At 46.0% G+C, this 25,548-nt stretch overlaps 1 protein-coding gene across 2 annotated transcripts in view; it reads left to right on the forward strand.

Moving 5' to 3' along the window:
* ulk4 (unc-51 like kinase 4) overlaps positions 1 to 25,548 on the forward strand; it is an 83,286-nt gene that overhangs the window by 25,966 nt on the left and 31,772 nt on the right. For both annotated transcript variants that reach the window (XM_048261881.1, XM_048261882.1), the window contains exons 20-31: positions 1,899 to 2,060; positions 4,974 to 5,156; positions 6,436 to 6,563; positions 12,047 to 12,180; positions 12,671 to 12,792; positions 15,195 to 15,251; positions 15,376 to 15,427; positions 15,981 to 16,075; positions 17,912 to 17,963; positions 18,251 to 18,398; positions 18,706 to 18,798; positions 25,057 to 25,105. In XM_048261881.1, coding sequence (XP_048117838.1) covers positions 1,899 to 2,060; positions 4,974 to 5,156; positions 6,436 to 6,563; positions 12,047 to 12,180; positions 12,671 to 12,792; positions 15,195 to 15,251; positions 15,376 to 15,427; positions 15,981 to 16,075; positions 17,912 to 17,963; positions 18,251 to 18,398; positions 18,706 to 18,798; positions 25,057 to 25,105 — 1,275 coding nt within the window. The remainder of the gene's footprint in view (positions 1 to 1,898; positions 2,061 to 4,973; positions 5,157 to 6,435; positions 6,564 to 12,046; positions 12,181 to 12,670; positions 12,793 to 15,194; positions 15,252 to 15,375; positions 15,428 to 15,980; positions 16,076 to 17,911; positions 17,964 to 18,250; positions 18,399 to 18,705; positions 18,799 to 25,056; positions 25,106 to 25,548) is intronic.

A 25,548-nucleotide genomic window follows, 5' to 3' on the forward strand; every position in this document is an offset into this window, starting at 1 on the left:
AGTATTACACCCATAGACTGTAAAGAATACACCCTGCGCTGTGCCAGTCCCTTGTGTCTGTGCCAGTGTGAGGCGTGACAATGGCGCATGGGTGCACTACAATGCAGTTAAGAGGACAAGATGTAGCCAGTGCATGAAGACTCATCCCTTTATTTCATGGGCAACAAATGCTTTTTAAGAGTTGTATGATGAACTAGCATATTTATTAAAGCTATTTTAATATTAAGTAGAGTGCCTTGGTTCGACCACTTTTTTTGAAACCTTTATTTAATTAATTGTAATGCGAGGACATTTAACCCACCATCAATAGTTGAAATATTGTGTGTCTCACCTCTTGAGTTTGGTGTCCGCCTTAGACGAGTGCCTTCTGATTGCAGTGAAACCCAGCCAAATTGCACCGGGCTGCTGGAAAAGCTTGCCTTCCAGACACCTCATGTCCGAGGCATTCAGCCTGCTTCTCAGGGTCCTCCTAGAGCTGCCTCAGTGCAGTTTAATGTTTCATTTCTCTTGGCTGCAGTGGCAGAGAGAAACTAGCTCCAGGACAGCAGCCTGCAGACAAAAACTCCCCAAATTAGTCTCTGCTCTGGGTGAAGCCTGTGACATGGTGGGGTTGGGAATTATTTGCACAATATTGGCTTGAGGTTGTAGGGAATAGAAGTTTATGATGTAATTGCGTGAAATCAGGAGACCAGGGCTGATTCAATAATTTAAAAACCTATTTCACACTTTTTCACAATAGGTGACTGAAACCTATATATTAACTGCTCCATGTTTTATGAATCCATTTCCTTGTGGCAGTACTTATTTATTTTATTTTACCTTTTTTGTCAGCCATAGGTTTAGAACAGATTTTTGTTTGCTTAGTTGTCATTGGATTTTACCTACAGCCATCAGATTAGATTCTCTCAGACTGAAGATAAAATGCAGTTTCATTAAATAGAAAGAATCAGTCTGTGCTTTCTTTCATATATTTGATAAACCCGTCATAGCGTTGGTGTCAGTCTTATTTCCAGTCAACAGACACTGCAGACAGATGTAGAAGTACATTGTCTTGATCATCAAGAGCTATAAGCGATACAAACAAAAAGGCAAAACCTGTATACAATGATTCATTACAACTTCCTGCATGTTGCATTTTCAGAGCAAACAGTATGGACAGTAGGGTTTTAGGGACTACCCATTGGATAGCTCCCCTGAGAGCCACATACCCTCAAGGACTTAGCGCAACGTGTAGGAACATGGCATGATGAGGTGACACACATTTGGGGAAAACATTTAGGGGGCAGCCGTGGCCTACTGGTTAGCGCTTCGGACTTGTAACCGGAGGGTTACTGGTTCGAACCCCGACCAGTAGGAATGGCTGAAGTGCCCTTGAGCAAGGCACCTAACCCCTCACTGCTCCCCGAGCGCCGCTATTGTAGCAGGCAGCTCACTGCATCGGGATTAGTGTGTGCTTCACCTCACTGTGTGTTCACTGTGTGCTGAATGTGTTTCACTAATTCACGGATTGGGATAAATGCAGAGACCAATTTTCCCTCACGGGATCAAAAGAGTATTTATACTTATACTTAAAAAAACATGGTGGGCCGAATTTTGTGTGTGGTAGGGCGATTATTTTCATTGTCGACGTCATCATTGGCAATGTACAGTCTGATAACCCCATTGTTATAACGTTTATCATCTGTGTGTCTGGCTGTCTGCCAACTAGCACGTTAGCAAGCTAGCATAACTCCCCATGTAGTAGACCACATATTAGTGAAATGGTTAGTTGTTCACCTGTCAAAATCGCTATAACAAATAGCATGCATTAGCAAAGTCTTTATCAACGCTCAATGCAAATGTGCAAATGTTGAGCATAATAAGAAAGTGTTTATTGATGTGTGTGTGTGTCCACGCAGGAGGAGCTGGTGGTGAATCACATGGCAGCTAAGATCGTGGAGAATGTGTGCAGCACTGTGTCCCACTACGCACAAGGCTTCATCACACCTGAGATCGGCCCCTCTCTTTGGTACCTCTTCACCCACTCAACAGTAGACGCCATGAGGGTCAGCGCTGTGTCTGTAAGTCCCTCATCTCTTTTCACTGCTAGTGACCCTCATCTCAATTCACTGGTATACTACAGTAGTGACCCTCATCTCTATTCACTGGTATACTAGTGTCCCTCATCTCTATTCACTGGTATACTAGTGACCCTCATCTCTATTCACTGGTATACTACAGTAGTGTCCCTCATCTCTATTCACTGGTATACTAGTGACCCTCATCTCTATTCACTGGTATACTAGTGTCTCATCTCTATTCACTGGTATACTAGCGTCCCTCATCTCTATTCACTGGTATACTAGTGACCCTCATCTCTATTAACTGATAAACTACAGTAGTGACCCTCATCTCTATTCACTGCTAGTGACCCTCATCTCTATTCACTGGTATACTAGTGTCCCTCATCTCTATTCACTGCTATACTAGTGACCCTCATCTCTATTCACTGGTATACTAGTGTCCCTCATCTCTATTCACTGGTATACTAGTGACCCTCATCTCTATTCACTGGTATACTAGTGTCTCATCTCTATTCACTGGTATACTAGTGACCCTCATCTCTATTCACTGGTGTACTAGTGTCCCTCATCTCTATACTAGTGTCCCTCATCTCTATACTAGTGACCCTCATCTCTATTCACTGCTATACTAGTGTCCCTCATCTCTATTAACTGGTACTAGTGTCCCTCATCTCTATTCACTGCTATACTAGTGTCCCTCATCTCTATTCACTGGTATACTAGTGTCCCTCATCTCTATTCACCGGTACTAGTGACCCACATTTCTATACTAGTGTCCCTCATTTCTATACTAGTGTCCCTCATCTCTATTCACTGGTATACTAGTGACCCTCATCTCTATTCACTGGTATACTAGCGTCCCTAATCTCTATTCACTGGTATACTAGCGTCCCTCATGTCTATTCACTGGTATACTAGTGTCCCTGATCTCTATACTAGCGTCCCTCATCTCTATTCACTGGTATAGTGTCCCTCATCTCTATGCTAGTGTCCCTCATCTCTATGCTAGTGTCCCTCATCTCTATTCACTGGTATACTAGCAGGGTTCTAAATTAACACCCGCCAAATGCGGGTTAACATTCATTTTGTCGGGTGTTAATAAAAACTTACTAGCCAGTTTGGCCGGTGATGCATGAGGCATTACATGCATGATACATAAGGCTCTGTTTTCGATCATATATCCCCCGGCAGTACTTCCTACATTTCCCATGACCACTGTGCCGTAATGCTACACTACCAGCGTGAGAGACCATGGAAACGAACGGAGCGTCTACCAGAAAACACAAGAACGAACGGAGCCAGAGCAGGGAGCATAGACTGAAAGAGGAGCGAGTTAAAGTAAAAAGAGTTAAAGTAAAGTAAAAAGTACCTAACACATGTACATAACACAAATACATAATGCATTACGAAATATTAACGCAGTTAACGCATTGTGTTTACCTATTTCCTTTGTGGGGGGCTGATGTCATGTAATGAAGGCCGCAAAACCTGAAGCAGCAAGATCGTTTATTTTATTGTCTATGGAGTTAGCTGAAGATTGAACGTGAGGAGCTTGTAGGCGAAAATTTTCAGTTTTAAAAAGGTAGCCTGATCAGTTATTACCACCACCACACGAATCACGCACTGTGCGTAGGGCACCAAGAGACAGAGGAGGGACCAACATTTAGCCAATAAATATTAGCTGTACTTTTCGGGTCCTCTCTATAAAGATCCAACTTGAACATACAGTAGGCCCTATGCTACTCCATTTAATTGAGAATGCGTCTGAGTGCGCAGGAGAGGGAGAGAAAACGAGTGGCAGGTTCTAGCTGGCTTGTCATTGTTGATGATAATTGATATCTCCTTTTTATTAAGTTAAGATTAAACTAAATGCGGCAGTGGTTGGGACAGACTTATGGGGGTGAGAATAGGAGTAAAGCAGGGGATGAGGATATATAGAGAAATAGATAGATAGAGATCCCAATCATGAAATGAAGTGTTTGCACTTTCTGTGTATATGTTGTGGTATGTATTCATGCTAACAATGTTAATAAAATGACCAAATGCATTCAGTGACACTGATCTCATAAACTCATAATTCTCATATTTTCACCGGGAAAAAATTGGCTAATAGAAATTCTGATTGGCTAGTAACTTTAGAAAGTTACCAGCCACATTGGCTGGTGATCAAAAAAGTTAATTTGGAACCTTGTATACTAGTGACCCTCATCTTTATTCACTGGTATACTAGTGACCCGTGACGATTTCGGGTTCCTGAAACTTAAGATCTTAGCGCATAGCAGTCTAGAATCTTTGATACAAATGTCATGGTATACTAGGTAATTACCTGTTCAAAACCAAATTTTGCTGTATTGTGATAATAATCACAATAACAAATGCAGTAATTCCAATAGCCCATTGAATTAGAATCTAGTTTTAATCAGAAAGAAGAATGAAGAAATAGCCCACCCGTATGTATTTCATAGCTGAAGAAATCAGTGCATAAAGCTTTGTTAGGCATTAAAATGACTGTATACATACTGTAACAATTTCCCCTCAGTGGCCCCTCAGGCAAGTACATCAGAATTTTCACAAAACTGTAATAATGACATTTATTACATTGAAATGAGCTCCCTTTTTCACAAAACTGTAATAATGACATTTATTACATTGAAATGAGCTCCCTTGTTATTTTAGTAGCCTCACATGCTTAGCTTCAACCAGCTAGCATCACAGGTGAGCTGAGCTATCTCGTGATGGTGACTGGTGAAAACATTACAGAGCCGTGACTGGCCAACTTGCCCGACATGCTCTTTCACTTGCCCCAGGCTAGCAGGCTATCGCTTATGTTGACCCCTGGTTCAACTCCTACTGATACTGCTCTAACTGGATAATGTTGGTTGATGGTGTGTGTCTGACCTCTTCCTCCAGGCCCTGTGCAAAATCACACGTCACTCGCCTGCTGCCTTCCAGAATGTGATTGATAAGGTGGGGCTGCCCGCCCTGCTGAGCTGTCTGGGCTCCGGGGTCAGCCGGGTGCAGCAGCACATGCTGACCATGCTAGCGGCCACCTTGGCATCTGGAGTCCACTCCCAGCGCCTTCTCCAGGACAAGGTCAGAAGCAGCATCTTGGTCTTCTTCCATTTCATGCACTTTTGGCCTCCCTCTGCCCACCTGACTTGTCAGTCAGAGAGGCTTTACAAAGGGAGCATTGATGACTTGTTGATACCTTGACTGCCCCAAAGACAGATTAGAGAATTGTAGTTTGTTGTCCATTCACTAGAGACTACATTTAGATTTGTACAGTGCATCATAGATTATGTTCTAAAAGACAAAACAAATGTATTCCCTGTTCATGGTTTTGTCATTGAGAAACATTTTTCAAATTTGCATAAGTTTTGCATCCATTGTAATCCATGTCAACATGTGTATGTGAATGAAAGGTGATCAGTTTGAACGTTCAGGGAAACCCTCTTTCTCTCATACTGCGGCTCTGTTTCACTTGTTATCTTAAGGGGTAATCATTTGGAAAATGGGCGGCTGAAATTGATTTAAAAGGTACTGTGTGCTCTCGTCAAGGCTCAGAGATTACCATTGGTAATTTTCTTTGACCTGAATTAATTTACATGCAAATGTTCAGTTTAAATCAGGAAAACAAGTTTTTCGGTGCATGAAACTTATGAGCCTTCAATTTTGCACCAATTATAAGAAAAAATACTATATTTTTTGCTCCTTAATTCCCTTGACAAAGAGGCGGCCTGAACACCACGTGTTTATTCATGCATTGTCTGGCATAGAATTTAAATTTCAATGAATCACCAGGCAACTTGACTAATTGGGTGAGGAAGTGCAGCAATCTCGCCATGCAGCTTGGAATACTGTTGATGCAATTACAGTTCAGCCAGGAAGTGTGCGCTTTTGAAATTAATTAAGTTTCACTCAACGCCGTATTTAATCGCAATGTTTCGCATGGTGCCTCTTTGACCAATTCTTCCCCTCCATGCAGATAGTGGAAGTTAATCAATCCCGTTAATTTACTGGCCACCAAAATGCGCTGCAGCTCATTAGCTCATTAACCCCTGTTTCAAGTGAAGAGCTGCTCTAGGACTTCCATTTGCCCCTTTGCCCTAGCCTATGCCACCACTGATAACACCTGTCACTACAGGATGCAGCCCAGTACACTGTCCACTACTGATAATTGAAGGGAAAAAAGCCTTCTCTGGAAGCAGCGAAATTGAATGCAGGTATTGGGGAGGGAAGAGAGGTGGAGAGGGTAAGAGGTTTGCCAAGTGGATAGGGAGGGAAATACAATTGGAGGAAGGGAAGAGTCAACTTGATATATATATGTGTGTGTGTGTGTGTGTGTGTGTGTGTGTGTGTGTGTGATGGGCAGGACTTTGTGATGAAGATTGTGCGCTCCCTGGAGAGTCCGTCTGCAGTGATTCGGGCAAAGGCCTTCCTGGTGCTGCTGCAGGTTCTGATGCACAGCAGAGATGTGCTGCTGCTGTGCTGTAACTCCAGGTATGGCCCGTCAAACCCCACACACCCAATCAGCACACTCTCATTACAGTACATCACACTCTCATTACAGCACCTGCTGAGAGAGGGGTGACATTTACAGTGATTTCCCAGGCTTTGGCAGGAAAATGGAGGAAAGAATCAAATCCCAGATATGATTCTTTCACACACACACACACACACACACACACACACACACACACACCCAGCAACAGAAAAAATAGCCGTATTTGAGACTTCAATATAGGATGTGGTATGACAAAACACAATAAGCTATGCTTCTTTATCCCACTGTGAATTGTATAAAATCTTAAAACTGGCGAAGCAGCCTTAAATTACAGCTGACACCTGCCACAGAATACTTCTTCTCTGATCATCCCTACTGATCCGTGACTCAAAGGGAATTATGGGATAAGCATGCTGCTGCGTTGGTATAATCAAGCTCTTAAATCATGTTCTCCTAATGTGCTCATAATTTATTCTGCATCCCATTTAATCAGATTGTCCTAATTGGCCTAGATCCTGTGCTATAAGTATATTTTAGCCAACTGCAATGTTATTCCAGTGTCTCTAAGGCTCTTGCACAGACAGAATCTCTCCACATTTCTTTCTCCGTATCCACACTGCATCTCTCTCTCCATCTCTCCCCTCCCTCTATTTCTTCAGCTGTTTTCTTCCCCCTTACACACTTACAAGTGTTCCCAAGATGCACTCTGTCAGAGCTGACCCTCCGCTCCGACTCCCCGAGTGAGTGCGGACGGCGTCGCTCGGCGGAAAACTCTTCCCTAATTAGCCCGGCTGTGTCGGCCCCACGCTGGCCCTCTTCTGATCATACGCCGCCGCCGCGCTGCACAAGTGTCAGGCCTGCAGCTTTATAGTCAGCCGCTTTCATTGGCCTCAGACATGGGGATAAGCTCTGGGAGCCCGACCAGAGAGAGAGAGAGAGAGAGAGAGAGAAAGATGGAGAGAGAGAGAGAGAGAAAGACAGAAAGAGAGAGAGAAAGACGGAGAGAGAGACTGAGTAGTGATGTTGAGCTGTCTGTCGGCTGGCTCTGTCCTGCTCGATTAGGAGTTGAACACTGTGTGCGGCTCTTGGCACTGGACAGCTCTGGAGTGCTGGAGCAAATGGACTCCTGTAACCTGGCTCGTGTAGTGCTTCTCAGCTTTGACAACATGCGTTTGATAGCGCAAGAACAATTTAAATCCATCTGACAGGAGTTGCCATTAACTCGGTGAACAGTGCAGGAAATAATTACCTCACCAGTATCGTTATCTCCGGCTGCCGTGAATGGAGTGGAGTCAAGAGGCTGCTTGAGGTTTGAAAAGGGCAGAGTGCCCTGGCATTTGATGCGGGCTAAAATGAGGACTTTTCTAAGGTGCATGAGTGACTGGAGCTGATCAGCAGAACTTTTAGGAAATTACAGTGCACTTTGCGCTCCACCCCCCCGACCCCACTGCTGTGCAGGCAGGAGCGCCTGGAGATGAAATGTCAAGCTTGCCACAGCTATCCATCCCAGATTCCCTCCCTTTTCCCGGCTCTGTTGCAAAATTCCACCGGGATTCCAATTATAGTGGCGCACATGGCGGCCAGGAGCATGCGGCGTGCCTGATGCGGCCGTACAGCTAATTTATTGTGAAAGTCACAGTTCTTGGCGCTCATTTCTATTCTTCCCCGGGTAATGTAGCAGCCAGCCGTCCGTGTCGAGTTAATAAAGGCCCGCTTGATCCAGGCATGTTGAAATAAATGGGTTTTTTAATTCAGAGGAATGTCCCTGAGTTTTTTTCTTTTTTTTTAAAATTCCCCTTGTCCAGCCTTCACCTGCTGTTGTAATTCAGAGCAACGCACCAGACACCTCACCCTCGGTGAAGGACAGTGAGAAGTAACGGGGACGGAGGGGATGTAGTTAACGGCAGCCAGGAGTCCAGCCTGCTGCCGAGCCGCCCGGTCACAGAGGCAGGAGTGAATATTGGGGTTGTCATGAGCTGAACTCTCCACAGTGAACCTTGGTGCTGAGGTGTCACTGGAGGAGAGTGTGCTACCTGCTCGCTTGAGGAGATTACTACTGCCAGCCTGTATCTTATTTGTCAGTCTGTATCAGTGGTGTGAGTGAGTCCTACCACATCAGCCCCCAAGCCATATCCTGCTGTATGTACTCTACTGCCTGTTAGCTATAGCTAATGACATGGGACTTGGAGGTAGATTGAAGTAAAGTACCTACTGGGAGAGATTCCTCTTTTTCTCCATGCTTCTATCCATTTGCAATTGTGTTAGCTGTATCATTTAGGACAGGACAGCATGTTTACTCATTTTCCAAGAGGAAGCGTTCATATTCTAACACCATAATGAATGCTTTGGAGTTACCTTGCTCTGTACTTCCTCCATCATAAATGCTGCCTATCTGCTTTCACATCCTGCCACAGTCTCACCTTCAATTTATGGCGGTTCAGTCATGTATTACTCACCTAAGAACACTTTCCCCTTCAGTGGCTCCTTCAATTACAAACTCGCAGCTCCACTTCAAAGTTGTTCCATAAGCTAGCGTAGCTCTGCATGGCTTGTGGAAATTAGACTGATGTCTGGGAATGGGAAGGAGAACGCTCACCTCTATGATTTATGGTTGAAGCAAAAGGCATTCAGACCCATTTTATTTCTGAATTGTCTTCCACCCTACTTTACACTTGAGTTACTCAGTGTTCTGGGCTGTTGACTGAGAACACATTGAACAAACTGTACTTTTTCCTATTTGCTACTTCCTGTGTTAATTAACTTATTTCTTGTAAAGTCTGCATTTACTGGAAGGTTTAGCATGTATACTTCCTAGGTTTTAAGATCTGCAGATGTCAATTAACCATAGCTCATCTAGAAGATTTGTTCCTGCAAATGGAAAGTTCCACTGTTGTTAACCAAAACTTTTCCCTTTTCAGACTTAGGGTTGATGCTAGTTTTTATTTTGCTCCATAAGTTGCATATGGGCTTCCATGCAGTCCTGTTCTGCACTGTATCTGTAACCTCAGCCCCAGATTCACCAGCCCTCATTCCCTTCTCTCTTAGTCCTCTGCTTCCTTCTGAAGGCTGCTTTGTTGGGCCGGATCATTCTAGGGGAAGGTGTCGGCAGAGGAGCTGGAGTTGCCAGACTTGCCTGGTGTTGTAGCCGTGGGACTACAGAGGGGTGGCTGCTCTCCGGCTGATTAACATGTCTGTAAATAAGAGATCATCCTCAGCAGATGAAACTGGAGTCTCAGCAGTCCTCCTCTCCTCACCTGCCACACTCCTCCGTCATTCTCCGCATTCTGTAGTTCTATCACTCCTCTGCTCAGACTGTGCATGTCTTCAGCACATACAGTATAGCTCACACCCCACTCCTTATCCTTCTCCTCTCCTGTTATCAACGAATCCTTCGCTCTCACACAGCAGCTCTCCTCATCTAGCTTACATCTCACCTCTCCTCTGATATCTCCTCTCACCTCATCTGATTTTCTACAGTCACACACACACACACACACACACACACACACACACACACACACACACACACACACACACACACGCATACACGCACACACACACGCACACACACACACACACACACACACACACACACACACACACACACACACACACAGACCTGTTCCTCTCATTGCTCCGCTCTCACCTCAACCCTACTCCTTGGCTCTTGGCTCCTCACTCCTCCATCACACCCTCACCGTCTCCAAAGCTCCAACCAACTACAGTGTCTGTCTTCAGGATGATTGCATAAAACACTTTAAATTAAAGATTTTCACAGTCTAAGTTAAGGTGTCCTCAAAATAAATGTAGGTTTAGAGGGGTCTGTAGATATGCATTATGTTGTACTTCTTTGTTCATTTTTTGACAAATATCAAAGAAAATTAATGTAATTTTGAATGTCATTCTTCATTAACCTCAACTGTCAAAAAACATCATGTGTTAATGTTTTGTAAGTGCAAGTCAACTCCAAAACAACTTAATTTGAAAAAGACATGGACAGTAGGCTATGTCTGGAATTATTATGACCGTCAAATTTCCGTCCAAGGATTCGGGACACTGAAAGACGGGGTAGATGAAACGGGCATGTCATAAAATCGTTTTTCGTTTTGATTTTTTTTTTTTTTTTTTTAGGAGGACCATTTTTTGTATGTTGATGTCCAAATGTTTCCATAACCACTCAAGGATTCGGGACACTGATCTAAAAGACCGGGAAGATGAAACTTGGGCATGTAACCCCATATGGATAGCATGGAACCATAGTTTTTCGTTTTGATCTGTAGTATGTTGGTCTTAAGGGGGCATGTCAACCCATCCCATTACCCCCCACTGTACTGGATCCCCCGAATGGGAGGGTAGGGCAGACACAGTTTTCTTTGTGAATATCTTGAGAACTGTAGGGCCTAGGATGACCCATTTTTTTTCCCCCACTGTACTATGTTTGCCTGACCCCAGGGGTCATGTTAACCCATTCCATGTGCACACATGTGCATAAACAGATACACACGCACACACATACATTCACAGTAATCATACGTATGACACATACTCACACAGTAGACATATGTACGCATGCATGCACATGCACAAACACACATACGCAGGCGAACACAAGCACGCACACACATAGACACACACACACCCACACACATAAACATAAACGTGTACACGCACACATGCACGCAATTCAAGAATTTCTCAGAATTATGAACAGGCAAGATGGGGGTGGAGTTGTATAAAATGAGTTTTACATGTGAAATCTATGAACTAATCATGTTTTGGTACTTGTTGTCTAGCAGATACCAGTGAGAATTGAGTGTGGATAATGCAATTTAGTGAGACAGTTAGAATCATATAGGCCTTTTAGCGTGATTTATTTTTGTGGGAAAAATGTGCTGTACTGGGCGGCGGTCATATTTTGTACCGCTCTGCGGTACATCTAGTTTTGAGATATGTGGTCATTTAATTTTTGATGTAGCAATGCTGTACCCATTTGTCTGTCCTTCACTTCCCTCCGTGTCACTAAAGCCTTGTATGAAGTTTTTTGTGTTTTTTCTTTCAACTTTTTGGCTTTTCTCATTTGTTTTACTGCCTGTCATTTCACATCACATATGACGGTTGACTTCCTTAACAAACTCTGCATAGGTCTTGTTTTATCAAATGTTTCACTTGAGCTGTCGGCCCATCACTTTCACAGTACATTTGATGATATCCAATGTGACAGAGGCGATTTTGTTTTGGTTAAAATTATACTTCTAGATGTTTGTTGACCTTCATTAACATTTTCTTGATTTTTTTTTAACCTTTTCTGAGACCGCCAAGGATTGGTTGTATGTTTTTTTTTCTGTGCTGTGCCCCATTGCCATGTGCCCTGCTTCTGATGCAATCAATGTGTATTCCGTTGCACTGGGGAGAGCGGTGCTGGTGTTTCCCCTGTGAAAAGGGGGTGAGTGATCTTGTCTCTGTGGCTGGGCCCCCACAGGCTGGTGATGTACATTGAGAGAGACATCAGAAAGGCCACGCCAGGGAAGGAGCAGCAAAGCGGCAATGAATACCTGTCAAAATGCCTGGGCCTGTTCATTCGTCACATCACGCTGGAGCTGCCAACCATCCTGGGTAAATCAATCACATTACACCAGAGAGAGAGAGAGAGAGAGAGAGAGAGAGAGAGAAGGAGAAGAGGTAGTGTGGATACTGGAGGGGGGTGCTGATGAGAAAGAGGCCTCAGAGACGTAAACAGCCAGATCCCCCTCGTCTTTAATTACCTTCCTGATTGCATTGCGGAACGGAGCAGTCAAATATCGACCCTCCCCACTCCCCGGCCTCTGTTGTTTCTTCCCCGTGTGTAAATCACTGTTGCTATAATGGCGGCACCACTGCTAATCCAGTTTACACCAGTTCAATTTCACTTGGGATCTGCAACCACAACTGTATTCTAGCTGTGTGCTTGGAGGGGCGCACACCTGTCCGCTGCACCTGTGAGAAGCTGCGCTGTACGCCTACACACTGCACTCTAGGGCAGGGGTTGGTTAGGGGCAGCAGGCCTGACACTATGGTTAAGAACACATCTGTGTGTGTGTGTGTGTGTGTGTGTGTGTGGTTACAGATGATATCCTGTTTGCACTGGACAGCATCGTTGGCCGTAAACACCCGTCTCCCTCACAAGCCCGGCAGCTGAAGCAGAACCTGCCTATGATGTCTGTGGTGCTGCAACTGCTCACCTCGCAGGTGCGTGGATGCTCAGGCTCTTTCTGGAGGAGCGTGAGCAGACAAGTTGACTTCTTTTGGTAGTTTGATGTGTGTGTGTGTGTGTGTACACGAACAAGACTGTCTGCTCTTTGCGTGCAAGGTGTGTGTGTATGTGTGTGCGCAAGCATTTACTCTTTTAATGTGTGTATATGTTTGTGTTTGTGTGTGTGTGTGTGTGTGTGTGTGTGTGTGCGCAAATCTGCGTGAGCCGAGGGGCCTGCATGTGCCTGTGGGTGTGTTTGAAGTTGGATGTTTGCGTGTGGGTGGATGCGTTTGGTCTTGTGGGCCCCTCAGCGTCCCGCTCCCCCCTCCCCCCTCACCTCTGTGGCTGGTGGCACTGCAGGTGCTGGGGCTGTGGGCATTCTGGTGCGCTGTATGTGGGTGGTCTGTTCCACAGCTCTCGCACCACCCACCCCCCCTCCCCCACCGCGGCGCTCCACAGCGGCGGGAGGCTAAAGGGGCATACCAACCTCCCAGGTAAGAGCTGCTTCTCACGAGATGCAGACCACTCTCTCCCACTCCCAATCTCTCACAAAGTCCCATTTGACTAACAAAAGGCTCACGAAAGCAAAGGGAAGGCTCTTTTTCTGTTTTAGCCCATCTTTACACTCTCACGTCAAAATATCCAGCAGGGATATTCTATGTGAGTCAAAAGAGAACAGAAAAGCAGTGCTACCGTTTCATTTGTCTTCATAGTGATCTTCCACTCTGCCAACCTGCAGACAAGATTATTATGGGTCCCCAGAATGGTGCTAAATTGGATTGGAGGCTGAAATGAGATGAGTGAGGATCCAGCTTTGGCTCTCCTCTGTGAGATGTTGGCCTGTAAGCTGTAGCCCTGCCATGATTAAATAGAAGAGCCTTTTGCTGCCACTGATTTGCCACGGGGACTTAAGACGGGTTGGCAGACTTGGCAAATTGAGCCATCAGGATTCTAATAGTCTGTAACTCAGGAATTTCAAAAGCCATTCCTCAGTCCTCTTTGAGTGTTTGTGTAGGTGTGTAAATGGTCTTAGAAAGGTGGCATTACCAATTCAAGGGGAATTTCACAGTTGGAACTCACCAGCCAAATAGATCCCTTCCACCAGCCTCTGTGCTTGGATGTTGCATGATCAGTCTTGTCTGTGGCTGGGTCTAAGGAGCTAGTTTCATTAGTGTCTCCTTTGTGCTCCCCTGTTCTAGAGCCTGAGGCGGTGACAGACTGGAGTTTTCCCTAGAGCATGGGCTCTGTTGATCATTGACTAAATGTGAGGAGATTTTGTCCAATATTAGAACAACTGCTCAACCTGATCATCACTGACTCCTTGATACCCCTCATCTCAAAATATGTGTGCATAAATGTGCATTTAACTTTAGTGTATGTGTGTGTGTGTGTGTGTGTGTGTGTGTGTGTGTGTGTGTGTGTGTGTGTGTGTGTGTGTGTGTGTGTGTGTGTGTGTGTGTGTGTGTGTGTGTGTGTGCCATGTGAGAAAGCTGTCAGGGCTCATCTTCCTTACCGTGGCTTGTGAATCTGACAGGAGCTGTTTTTGTTTCTCTGTAATCCTGTGTGTGAATATGTAAATATGTTATTTCAGTAGTGTGTGCGCGTGTGTGTGTGTGTGCGTGCGTACGTGCATGCGTGTGTGTGTGCGTGCGTGTGTGTGATTTGTTTGCACTAGTATGGCCTTCACACAGGTCAAGACTGAGGTTAGCCCAATCTGACTGTCAGCAGACTGCCTGTCACTATTTGCCTACGGCTATTTTTCTCTCTCCATCCTCTATTCCCTCCTCTTCTCCCTCGTTTTCTCTTTCTCCTCCACTCTTCCCCCTCTCCTCCTCTGTCTATCCATCTCTTTATGTCTCTCAGTCATATTTACAGTGCCGTGTTGGCGTGACTCCCATAGTGGTAACATTGGCAAAGGAAGTTAAGCAAATATAATTATAGCATTATGCCATTGTGATGCCTTTTAACAGCAATGTCAAGCACGTACAATTAGACCGAATCCAACGTAAATGAGTAGCATCAACAAAAGTAGCAGTGAGTAAAACATGCCTGATTGATGCAGCTGTTGGAGAGCATACTAAGTGGGCCATTCATCGCTCCTCGGGCTGTGTCAGGCTACGTGTCTGGCTGCTAAATTCACTTCTCCCATCTCTGTGCCAGCAGATGGGAGAGATTCTCCTCTACTCCACGTTTATTAAAGCCGGAGAGGTGTGGGAAGATCGGGGGGGAGATGCGAGGTGGGGGAGTGGAGAAGGATAAAGAGATGAAAAAGGAGATTGGAGATGGAGAATGGAGGCAAGAGAGCGAGGCTGAGGGGGAGACAGAGGCAGGGGGAGAGGCAGGGGGAGACAAGCTGTAAGTGGGTCACTTTCTAATTCTGCTCGTATTCTTTTCACAGATATTCAGGCCACAGGTGGTGACAGATCACTTGCTTCACAAATTTGGGGCAATTCTGGTGAGTGCACCCACTTCTGAGGTTTGCCACTCCTAAATATGGTGGAGACATTAATGAATGAATGAATGAATCATGTAATCAGAGACAGAGAACCACAGTTTGTCTTTCCCCCTTGTCTTTCTAGAATCACATAACGTCCATTGATTCCAATGAGATGAGCCTGGGAAGTGCTGTAGGTCAGTATCTGTTTCCGTCTCTCCCTTCCCCTCCTCCTCCCCCTGGAGCTCCCACAGGCCTCATCACACCTGGGACCACGCGAACGCAGCTGCACCTGGCTGCCACTAGAACACACTCAGTCGTATACGTAGATGACATGTTGGTGTGCTCACAGTTCAGTGAAGGCATCAGTCTGTTTAATCACTGCTGGTTCTCAGGAGTGAAATGAATCGATTGCAGGTGACTACCATTGTGCTGTAGCAGCCAAGCTCTAGGAGCAGAATGCGTGAATGGATCACTCCAGATTGTTTTATTGCCAGCTTACTGTATCATGTGAGATGTTTAGCCAACAATGTCCTCTGAAACCCCTTTAGGAGAATTCAAATGTCTGTGTTATTCATGAAACAGACGCTCTCAGTGCTGTAGTGTTGTGTAGTTGTATGTAGTTCTTTAGTGCTCTAGTGCCTGTCTCTGTAGATCATGTCAGTTGCTGTTGGAGCTCTCAGTGGTGGCAGGAGTTGAGGTGTGTAGGTCATCTGTGGGTCTGTGTCCATGCTGTTTCCCCATGTGCAGGCCCCAGCGGCGCTGAGGACCTCATCAGGACCACGTTGAGCGCGGTGGAAGCAGTGACCCAACACCCGGCACTGCTCACCCCGCACCCCCACACGGTGAGCACCGGCTCCTCCCCCTCTCCAGTTTTCCCACTCCCTGCCTGGGGCACCGCCACTCAGACAAGGTGACCCACTGGTCAGAACTAGCAACAATGCCGCAGAGAGCCTGGCCAGACAGCTTGTGTTTGATGCAGCAGTCTGAAGGAGTGAAATGACAGAGAGAAAGAGAGAGAGAGGGAGAGGGAGGGGGGGGAGTCAGGAGACAAAGCTCCGATGGGCTGTAATAGCTGAAGACACTGTAATTACAATCCGCCACAAGCCATTAGACTGACTTTATCTGTGCCAAGACACACACACATATACACACACACACACACAAATACATGCTCTCACACATGCCCAAATAAACAATTCAACTCAGCTGAGATTTAGAAAATTTGAATACCAAATGTGAATACCAAGATTAATAGCAAACATTATAAACCTAAAACAAGTTTCTTTTTTTCAAATCTGAATCTTTTCCATTTACTATTCTGCTGGAATCTATAACGGGTGCTAATACTGTACATTTGGAGCACAAGGAGTTTCACCCTGCGGTTCTACCCAGAGCTAGATGCAGTTGTCAGTTAAATGATGGGCCCTCTGGCCTTACAGTGCCTCCAAGACTTGGGCCTGTTCTGCCCCAGCTAGTTGACTTGAGATGTGGCCTGATTGAGGGTGAGATGTGGCCTGATTGAGGGTGAGATGTGGCCTGATTGAGGGTGAGATGTGGCCTGATTGAGAGTGAGATGTGGTTCTCCTGGAGGAACACAACAAGGTCGTCCCCACTTTATTTTTCACTTCAGACTTCAGCTGTTGGTGCAACGTTACTCGTTCATGACACAGTTCCACATCTGGCGTATACGGTGAAAAATAGAACAGTGAGCATGTCAGATTTAACTTGCCTGCCTCTCTCAAGAGTACGTGCTCCAAAGTCTGACTGTGAGTTGCATCATTTAGTTTGTTTGGGGGGAGCGTAAGTGGCAGTTAGCGTGATGGAGAGACAGAGCGCCTGGTGTTTTAATAGCCCCTCATAAACAACAGGGGAGAAAAAGGGTGACGGCAGGAAAATAGCATGTGCAGTAATTGCACTCTCTTGATGTGGTGGGACACAGTCTGTGTGTGTGTGTGTGTGTGTGTGTGTGTGAGTGAGTGAGTGAGTGTGTGTGTGTGTGTCTGTGTGTGTGTGTGTGTGTGTGTGTGTGTGTGTGTGAGTATGTTGGGGGTGGGGGGTGAGTGTAGGAGGGTGCTTGTTTGTGTGTGATATGAGACAAAAGGACAAGCCATACATGTGTTTCTATGGAGATGATAATTTCCCATAACAGTAATAATAATAATAATAATCATAAATAATAATCATAATAAACTGTCAAAAAAGTCTGCCTCTGATCTTTGACTTTAATGGACTTTTCTGTGATCAAAGAGCAAGAAGAGCATCACATTTCCATGTAAATTGCAGCCCTGATGAGTTTGAGGCTCTTTCTGTGCTCTTTGTTTAGGAATTGTTTGCACTCCAGTGTATTTATGTGCACTCATGACCCTGTCCATGTATGAGATGATATGGTGTGTCTATTTTACTACTGGGAACTGCAATGAGTTCTGCATTACAGGTCAAATCTATGTGCTTGTGTTTGCGTGTGATGTTTCTTGAGCTTCAGCTGAAAATACAGCTGCTGTTGCCATGCAGATGCTTTTCGGTTTAGTTGTGTGCAAAAGGCAGGTGCAGGCCAAAGGCAGTGTGTGTGTGCAGGTGTGTAGAGAGAGAGAGAGAGAGAGAGAGAGAGAGAGAGAGAGAGAGAGAGAGAGAGAATAACCAGGTTCATGGTGTCTGGTTCTTTTCTGTCTCTTTCCCAGGTTGTAGATTCTATTCTGCCACCATTGACATCACTGGCCTTCAGCAGAAATGGTAAGTTTTTACAATGTGTGAATTTGGTAGATGAGAGATATGCATTCAAAACCAAGGTTGGCGTATTGTGTTTGTTCCAATTGAGTTTTTTGTGCTGGTTAAGCAGTCAGTCAGTGTGTATCTCTGTTACAAGTCAATAATGTTTTGTGAAAACATGTGCGTCTCTGTGTGTGAGTGCGTGTGCGTGTGCGTGTGTGTGTGCGTAATGCAGGCAGAAAAAGGCGCAGTGCGTGCGCGTGTGCGTGTCGTGTGTGCATGTAAGGCGTGTGTGTGTGTGTGTAACACAGTTGAGTGGCGCATCGTGAGCCTGCGGGTGTTGTCAGAACTAGCATTGCTGCTCCTGAGCCAGGAGGAGCTGGAGGAAGATGGAGGAGAGATGAGCAGCTCCTCTAATGCCAGGCTTCTGAGCCTAATCTCTGAGGCCCTCCTACCACAGTGAGAACCCCCTCTCTCTCTGCCTCTTTTTCTCCAATCTTTTGTCACTCTGCAGTTCTTTGTTTTTCTCACCTTTGCGCTCATGGCTTCTTTTTCTCCGCCTCTACTCTTCTCTTTTTGGACTGTGTATTGGCGTTACTCTGTGTAGCTTTTATCATCCAACGGTTTATCAGTCTTTATCTTTGCCCATTCTTGGCGACTGTCTCTTGGCCTTTGGTCTGTTCTTCTCTCCCATTGTTTATGTTCAGCCATGCTGCCGTGCTGTATGTGTTGCTGTTTGTGACTGCAGCCCTGTGTGCCTCCTCAGGTATGAGTCTCTGCTGATGGAGCCTGACCCTGTGCCAGTGTACGCTCTCCGACTGCTCGTGTCACTCACTGAGCACAGCTCCCAGATCAGCAGGTAAGCACAGCAAAATATAATCATGATAATCATAGCTCTCAAATGAACAAATACAGCTTGGGTTTGCCCAGAAGCATGGTTATATTGCCCCAACATTGGTATTGGCCTTATACCGCTCTTGCGTCCTGACATCAGCTATCAACAAATTTATTTGATATTTACCAGTGACAGTGGCTGATATTTATGATTTATTTGCATGAATCCTGCACTGGCTAAATGTGCTATGTGTAGACGGGACATTTACAGATGGTGCTATGAAGGCCTGACAGACTTGAATATGGTTCGCCTGCAGAGACTTTATAGATCATCTGTATTCAAGTGCAGTATGTACAATTGTTGCTGAATTACTGAACATTACCTTAACCAAACTATCCCCTAACCTTAACTTTAAACATACATTTTAGTTTACAGTGTCAACAGATAATCTATCTAAGTAAAGTGTGACCTTTTTAATGAACATTGTTGTTTCCTTGCCACTAAAAGATATAATTTTCAGCAAACCTGAATTAAACAAACTAATAAAAATATTGGTATTGGCATCGGTTTTCAGATAATCTTTCACATCAATATTGTATTAGCCCAGAATTTCACAATTAAAGCAACCCTAATTCAGTTATGTTTACGTGGCTCTAAGTGAAAAAGCAGAACCTCAAAACCCTTCCTACAGAATAATGTTTCTAGAGCTTCCTGACTGAATTGCCATTTAGGTTTAAACAGATATGATGGGGAAGTATAAATGGTGTGATCTTCTGAGACATTCATGTATGGATTTCAGTCCTGCCAACTCAATATCGAAATCTACTGTAAGGTGTCTCCTTCACTATGCTGGGCTCTTAAAGAAGAAAAAGGAGAGAGATATAAATGCTTACCTATGGACTCTGGACCACTCAAATCAAGTGGTTCCTTGATATATCCGGAATAATTGTGACGGTGTGGTGCTTCTGGGCATTAATATTTTTATTTTGGCTGAAAATAAACATATTCGATTTCTTGTCATGTCATTTTATGGATATGTGACAAGCACACGAAAAATATCCACTAATATTTCTCTGTCCTGACTCATTATATTATATGATAGATAGATAGACAGATAGATAGATAGATAGATAGATAGATACTTTATTGATCCTCAAGGGGAAATTTAAGAAAATATATACTGTATCTAGGTCAAGCGCTCTTCAGAGAGCTGCTTTTAGTCATTCAAGGAGTACATTTCTTTATCCACTTGGATTTCTCCCTACTGAGAATGAAAATCATTAAATCCAATTTGACCTGAAGAACAGTAGGTTGAAAAGTTATAATTGTCTTGTTTTTGTGGTGATTTATTTTTTCTGCGTTGGTGTGTGATCAGTTCTTCACATCTAAAAGAAAGGGCTATGTTGAGCAGCCTGACAGTTCTGTGTTATGGGCCTCCTGACCTCTGTATGTGTGTGTGAGCGCGAGCTTGGCTGGCGGCCGCAGGAGACTGTCAGTGAGTGAGTGTGTGAGATGTGCTTGACTCAGCACACTGTGTTGTTTTACACTTACACAGGTCTGGGCACCTGCTGCAGCAGAGTGCTGATGGTGGATCTCTCCTCTCCAGATAGGCCTGAGCTACACACTGGCCAAACGCTGACGTTTTTAATCAGGCTTGAAACAAGGCTGCTGCAGAAACTGACATGTTCAGGGAACTTGGTCAGCAGGAGTGATGGTTATTCAAGAGAAATGTGCCAGAGATGGAGGAACACTAGAGCACACTAGAGTAGTTCCTATGTCAGTTAGCTGAAGCACCTGGAGTTTAGTAGTTGAAGGTGGCACTTCCATTGAGCAGTAATGTCATTTAAGGTTTTCCAGTGCAAGGTGGAGGTTAAAGCAGGCGGAGGAGTTTTTTTTTTTTGCTGGCTCGGAGCAGTAAATGGAGGTGTGTGTGTGCTGTTGGTGGCGTGGCAGCGGGAGGTCTAATGAGAGCGTGTGTGTTCTCCCCTCAGCCTCAGCGCCGGTGACTGGCAGCAGCCGCAGCGGTGGCGGCAGCGCTCGGCGGAGAGAGCGAGCGAGCGAGCGAGAGCGGAGAACGCCGCTTATCTCCCCCTCATCCTGCCTGCCGCCTCTAATGGCTCCGATGGCCCCCGCCACATTGTCTCTCTCCGCCACTGATAGAGCGGGCGCCGCGCTGAACTATTCAAATTGGTGTCAGCAATCGCGCAACGTGCGTCTGCCGGGTGGTATTTCCCCCCACCCGAGAGGCCCATTACACCTACAATGGGGAAATTAAATTGCATTTCCCTGCGCTTGATAAAGTCCTAAAAAAGAAAAAAAAAGTGCAGACCTCCCCCTTGATGGGTTCTTGGCTAAATTAGATTGCAAATTGGGACATTACTTGGGCCCTACAAGCCAGCGTGGCCAGCCTTCATTATCAGGTTTTGATAGGAGTTCAAACTTTCCAATTAAGTGAACCTTTGGCCACTTTTTCCCTTTTGTGTAGGCATGGGGAACTATGTGAATATGTGTGCTCTTAAGCAAGTCAACGGAGCTTCTTCAGTGTTATCTGGAAGAGAGGTGGCTCCCAGGGAAGCTATGTAATGATGGGAAGTAATGTGTGTCTCAGTGCCACACAGAGTGCGACAGCGTCCACAGAGAATGGGTGCATGGTATTTTGGGAGATGATTGTTGTTGTGGAGGAAGTTATTATAAAAGACAGTAAACGCCATTGTTAGAGTTCTGTACACATTCTTAATGGGTTTCTCATGAATGCTAGGTTAACTAGAGCAGAATTACTGTGGTTCCTATGTGCCGGATATGTGCTAGTGCTAGCGTGTGCGTGCGTGCGTGTGCATGTGTGTGTGCGTGTGTGTGTGTGTGTGCGTGTGTGTGTGCGCTGCTGGAGTCAGTTTGATGTGGCAGTAGTGTGTCTCCCCTGAGGAAATACAGAGAGGTGAGACGTGCAGCCTCTTCCCCAACACATTCAGCCCTGAGTCACACTCTCAGAGATGTCCGCAGAATTGTATGAGACACACACACGCACACACACACATACCATTTGTGACAGGAGTGGTGGGTGCACATATCCCTCTCCCACCCAGAGTTGTCCCTGGGTTATTGGAGCGGACAGGTGTGTGTGCGTGCTGTCTGTGACAATTGGAGTCTGGGCCAGGTTTGGCTGTCAGAGTAAGTGTGTGTGTGTGTGTTTGTGTGAGAAAGAGAGAGAAAGAGTTTTGAGGATGAGGTCCATGCTGTCATTTGTCATGTATTCTCTCTTTCTGAATTTTTTAAACCAATTTAGATAAAGGGCTTTGGTCAAGAGTTAAGTGATTGATTATGTTAATCAATAGCTGAAACAGAAATGTGTTGGGTGGGTGTATGGTTAAAAGGAGTTTGCGGTGCTATGAAACCATCCATGTAATCTGTGTAGACGATGGCTTGCACTGGGAGGTTAAGTGCTGTTGAGCTTTCCCCAATCAAGATGCACATAGGACAGCCAGTCAGCTAGCATGTACAGTATATAAGGGACAATGTATTGACTGCCGGTAATTTTCGGAAAATAAGTCCCGACAGGGCGAACAGAACCCTGACACGCAGTGGAGGGGTTTTGCTTTGACCTGAAGGGACTTATTTTCCGATAATTACCAGCAGACAATATGTTATGTTTATGGTTATGGGATTTGGCAGATGCCTTTGTCCAAAGCGACACACACAAAAACAGCACTCTGCAGCACTCTGAAGAGCCGTGTAATAAGTATGCACAGTGCACAAACAATCCACAATCTTTACTCACTCTCATTCATATGCAATGGCATAGGGCACAGGGCGATACGGAGAACCTGACAGTGGAAACAATGGCTGCTTCTCAGGAGTTGGTAGTTGTCATGTGTAGGTGGAGTGGCACTCCATCCTGACTGATGTGCACTGGCATTCTGATGGATGGAGTGAGAGGGAAGGGGATGGAGATAAAGAGAAGAGGCAGATGGAAGGATGCACTGTAGATGGAGGATCAAGACAGAACTTCCTCTTCCACCACAGCTGTGGACCTCCCAGCATTAGTTCACCCAGACAGCAATAATGTGCTGGCAGCTGTGCAAAAAGAGGGTGGTTTTGCATCCTTTATTGAGCGGCACATTCCAGGCCTAACCTTTATCAGTGTGAAATATCACGGCTGGCACACGGAGCCTGTGACGGACGCTAAATGTCAGCCGCGAGGCGCCACGTGCCATGAGTCGCTGGTGGCCACGGCGACGGTGGCGCGCGCACACTTCAGCCGCTCCTCCAGCTCATCTGATCACAAAGGAGATCAGAAGGTTGTGGGTTGCCGCGACAACGCCACAAGTTTTCCACCAACTCTTATTAAAGGCCCGGGCGGCTGTCTCTGGAGTGACATTTCCGTGTGCAAATGCCAGTCGGCACAGACGCACAGCAGCCATGGAAATGTGGTGTCAACGCTAGACTTGACTCAGACTCTGCCCCGAGGCAACCAACATATATCATGAAGTGGTGTGGTGACATGGGCCTTGGTGTCTCACCTTGATTACACCTCAGTTGCAGCCAAGTGAAAGGGATTTCTTTATTCTCTTCTTTAGTTAACAGAGCCAATAGATGTTCTGTGGTGATGTGTCAGGATCCGTCATGGGTGCTGGATAGGAATTGGAATGAAGGATTGCTCCTCTTATTGCTTTACTGCATTTCATCCCACGTTGTTCTGGAACCAGAAGACAGATTTGCCACCTTTCTCTACAGCTCTGCCAATGCTGTGTCCTCTGCCACACCACAAGGGAGAGTTTTGCCCTGTGTCCTCTCGGGCAGACACGGTCCTGTGAGCCAGCGCTGCCCCCCCCCCCATTCTGACCTGATTCCTCTCCTCTCTCCGTGAGCACAAAGACTGCCTGCCAAGATGAACGAGCAACGGCGCGACGTTGTAACTCATTTCTCCCCTAATGGAATGTAGTGAGGCCTTTAGTGGGCCACCCAGGGCCCTGCTATTTGCACCTCTGTCTGTCCCTGTCAGCAGATCAAATGGCCCCATTCATCAGGGCTGCTAACGCGGCCGTCCCCTGAGCCCCGCGTGATTACTGGTCGGCCCGCGCCGCGGCGCCCTCTTGCCTTGCTCTCCCCTCGGCCCTCGCCCGCCACACCGCTTGCTCCATCAGTCCAAATTTGGCTTTAATTTGGCTGGCTGCAGTCGGGGTCGCAGAGACTGATGAGTCAGGGAGAGGAGACGCACAAGGTTGGGTGGGATTGTTTGTGTGTGGATTTGCCTGCGCCGGCCCATGTTGTGAATGCTCCGAGCAGTCCGATAACAGATGACCCATAAACTGGGGCCAAAGGTCCCTGCGAGCGACAATCCCACAGTTGGCGATACAGAAGTTAGCCACAGGCTCCCCATACTGAGTAAATAATTACCCGCTGCCTCACAAGAATTTTAATTACTATTATTTTTTATTATGAGTTGTTGTGTCTTAGAGTTGAGTTTCTTACTTTCAAGGTTGCCTAATTACCATGTTTCGCATGTGCAACCTCTGACAGCACATTTGCATTTAATCATGCAGAAACGATTACTTGGACTGTGAGTGTGAGGCGCTTTTCGGGGCTGGGGTTTGTGGGTATCGTGACCTTGGCCACAGCGCTCCCAGCCCCAAGCCGCAGCGCAGCGCGCCACACTGGGCTCTAACTGGCCAGAGCTCCTGACAGCTGTCTCCTCGGAGGCTAGTCCGTCAGGTGGGCAGGAGGCACGTCTCGCGGCAGCACCATGCATCATTGTTTAGCAGACGGCGGGCGGGCTAATTAATATTCCCCATCTGACCTCCGCCGGCTCATTTCATTCCGTCTCCAGGCTCGGCGCTCTGCCCCGCTGCCACTCTGCGCGCTCGGCACCTCGGCATACAAGGCTGTAATTGGTTGTGAATCAAAGCCCATAATCAATAAGGGAGCACGGAGCGTCGTTTCCAATAAAAGCATACATTTCTCCTGCCTGCTCTTTCATTCTCTCTCCTGTCATTCGCTCTCTCGCTCTTTCTCACTGTCTCGCTCTGTCGCTCCGCTCACAGGATTAGTCAAAGGTCGTTTTCTCAGATGGCTGATCTCCGAGACGCTGGTTGTTCACACCCCATTGCTCCCACACTGTAGTTTAGGGGGGAATGGCCAATGACACTGTCTCCATAATGAAGATAAAACAAATGTACAATGAATGTGGGTGTATGTGTTTCACATATATCGGTGTGTGTGTGTGTGTGTGTGTGTGTGTGTGTGTACATCACAATAACCATGTGTTTCATGTCTCCCGTTCTGCAGGCTCGTCAAAGAGAGTCGTCTCCTGCCTGTCATCTTCCAGGTCGTCATGGTGAGTGGCCTCTCTAATAAAGCCCAATGAAATCATTTGGCTTGTCACCATTGTGTGTGACCTCTCCTCTCTGCATGGCAAGGCCTTGAGGCTGGAGAGGGAAAGAAACACAATCAGAAAAGCCTGTGTGCTCTATTGCACTTGTCTCCCTCCTCTCACAACACTTGTTGATGTTAGATGTGATGTGGGACGGAAAGCCCTTTTATTGGCCAGGTCCACACACTGTATTCATTCCCCCTGTGATCCTTTTTCATGTTGCTGCTGTGGTCAGATGGCCCCAGTAGCCTCATGTCCCGTCCTCTCTACTGTTGGAGCAGAGCTCACAGCTTATTATCTGCAAACAGCCTTTTCAGCCCCATAAGGCAGTGTTTGCAGGATATGTGTCTGCAGGTGTGTGTGTGTGTGTGTGTGCACACTATTCAGTGGTGTGCATCTGTATTTGT

The sequence above is a fragment of the Alosa alosa genome, chromosome 13 (assembly GCF_017589495.1).
Source record: "Alosa alosa isolate M-15738 ecotype Scorff River chromosome 13, AALO_Geno_1.1, whole genome shotgun sequence".
NCBI classification, from domain to species: domain Eukaryota; kingdom Metazoa; phylum Chordata; class Actinopteri; order Clupeiformes; family Clupeidae; genus Alosa; species Alosa alosa.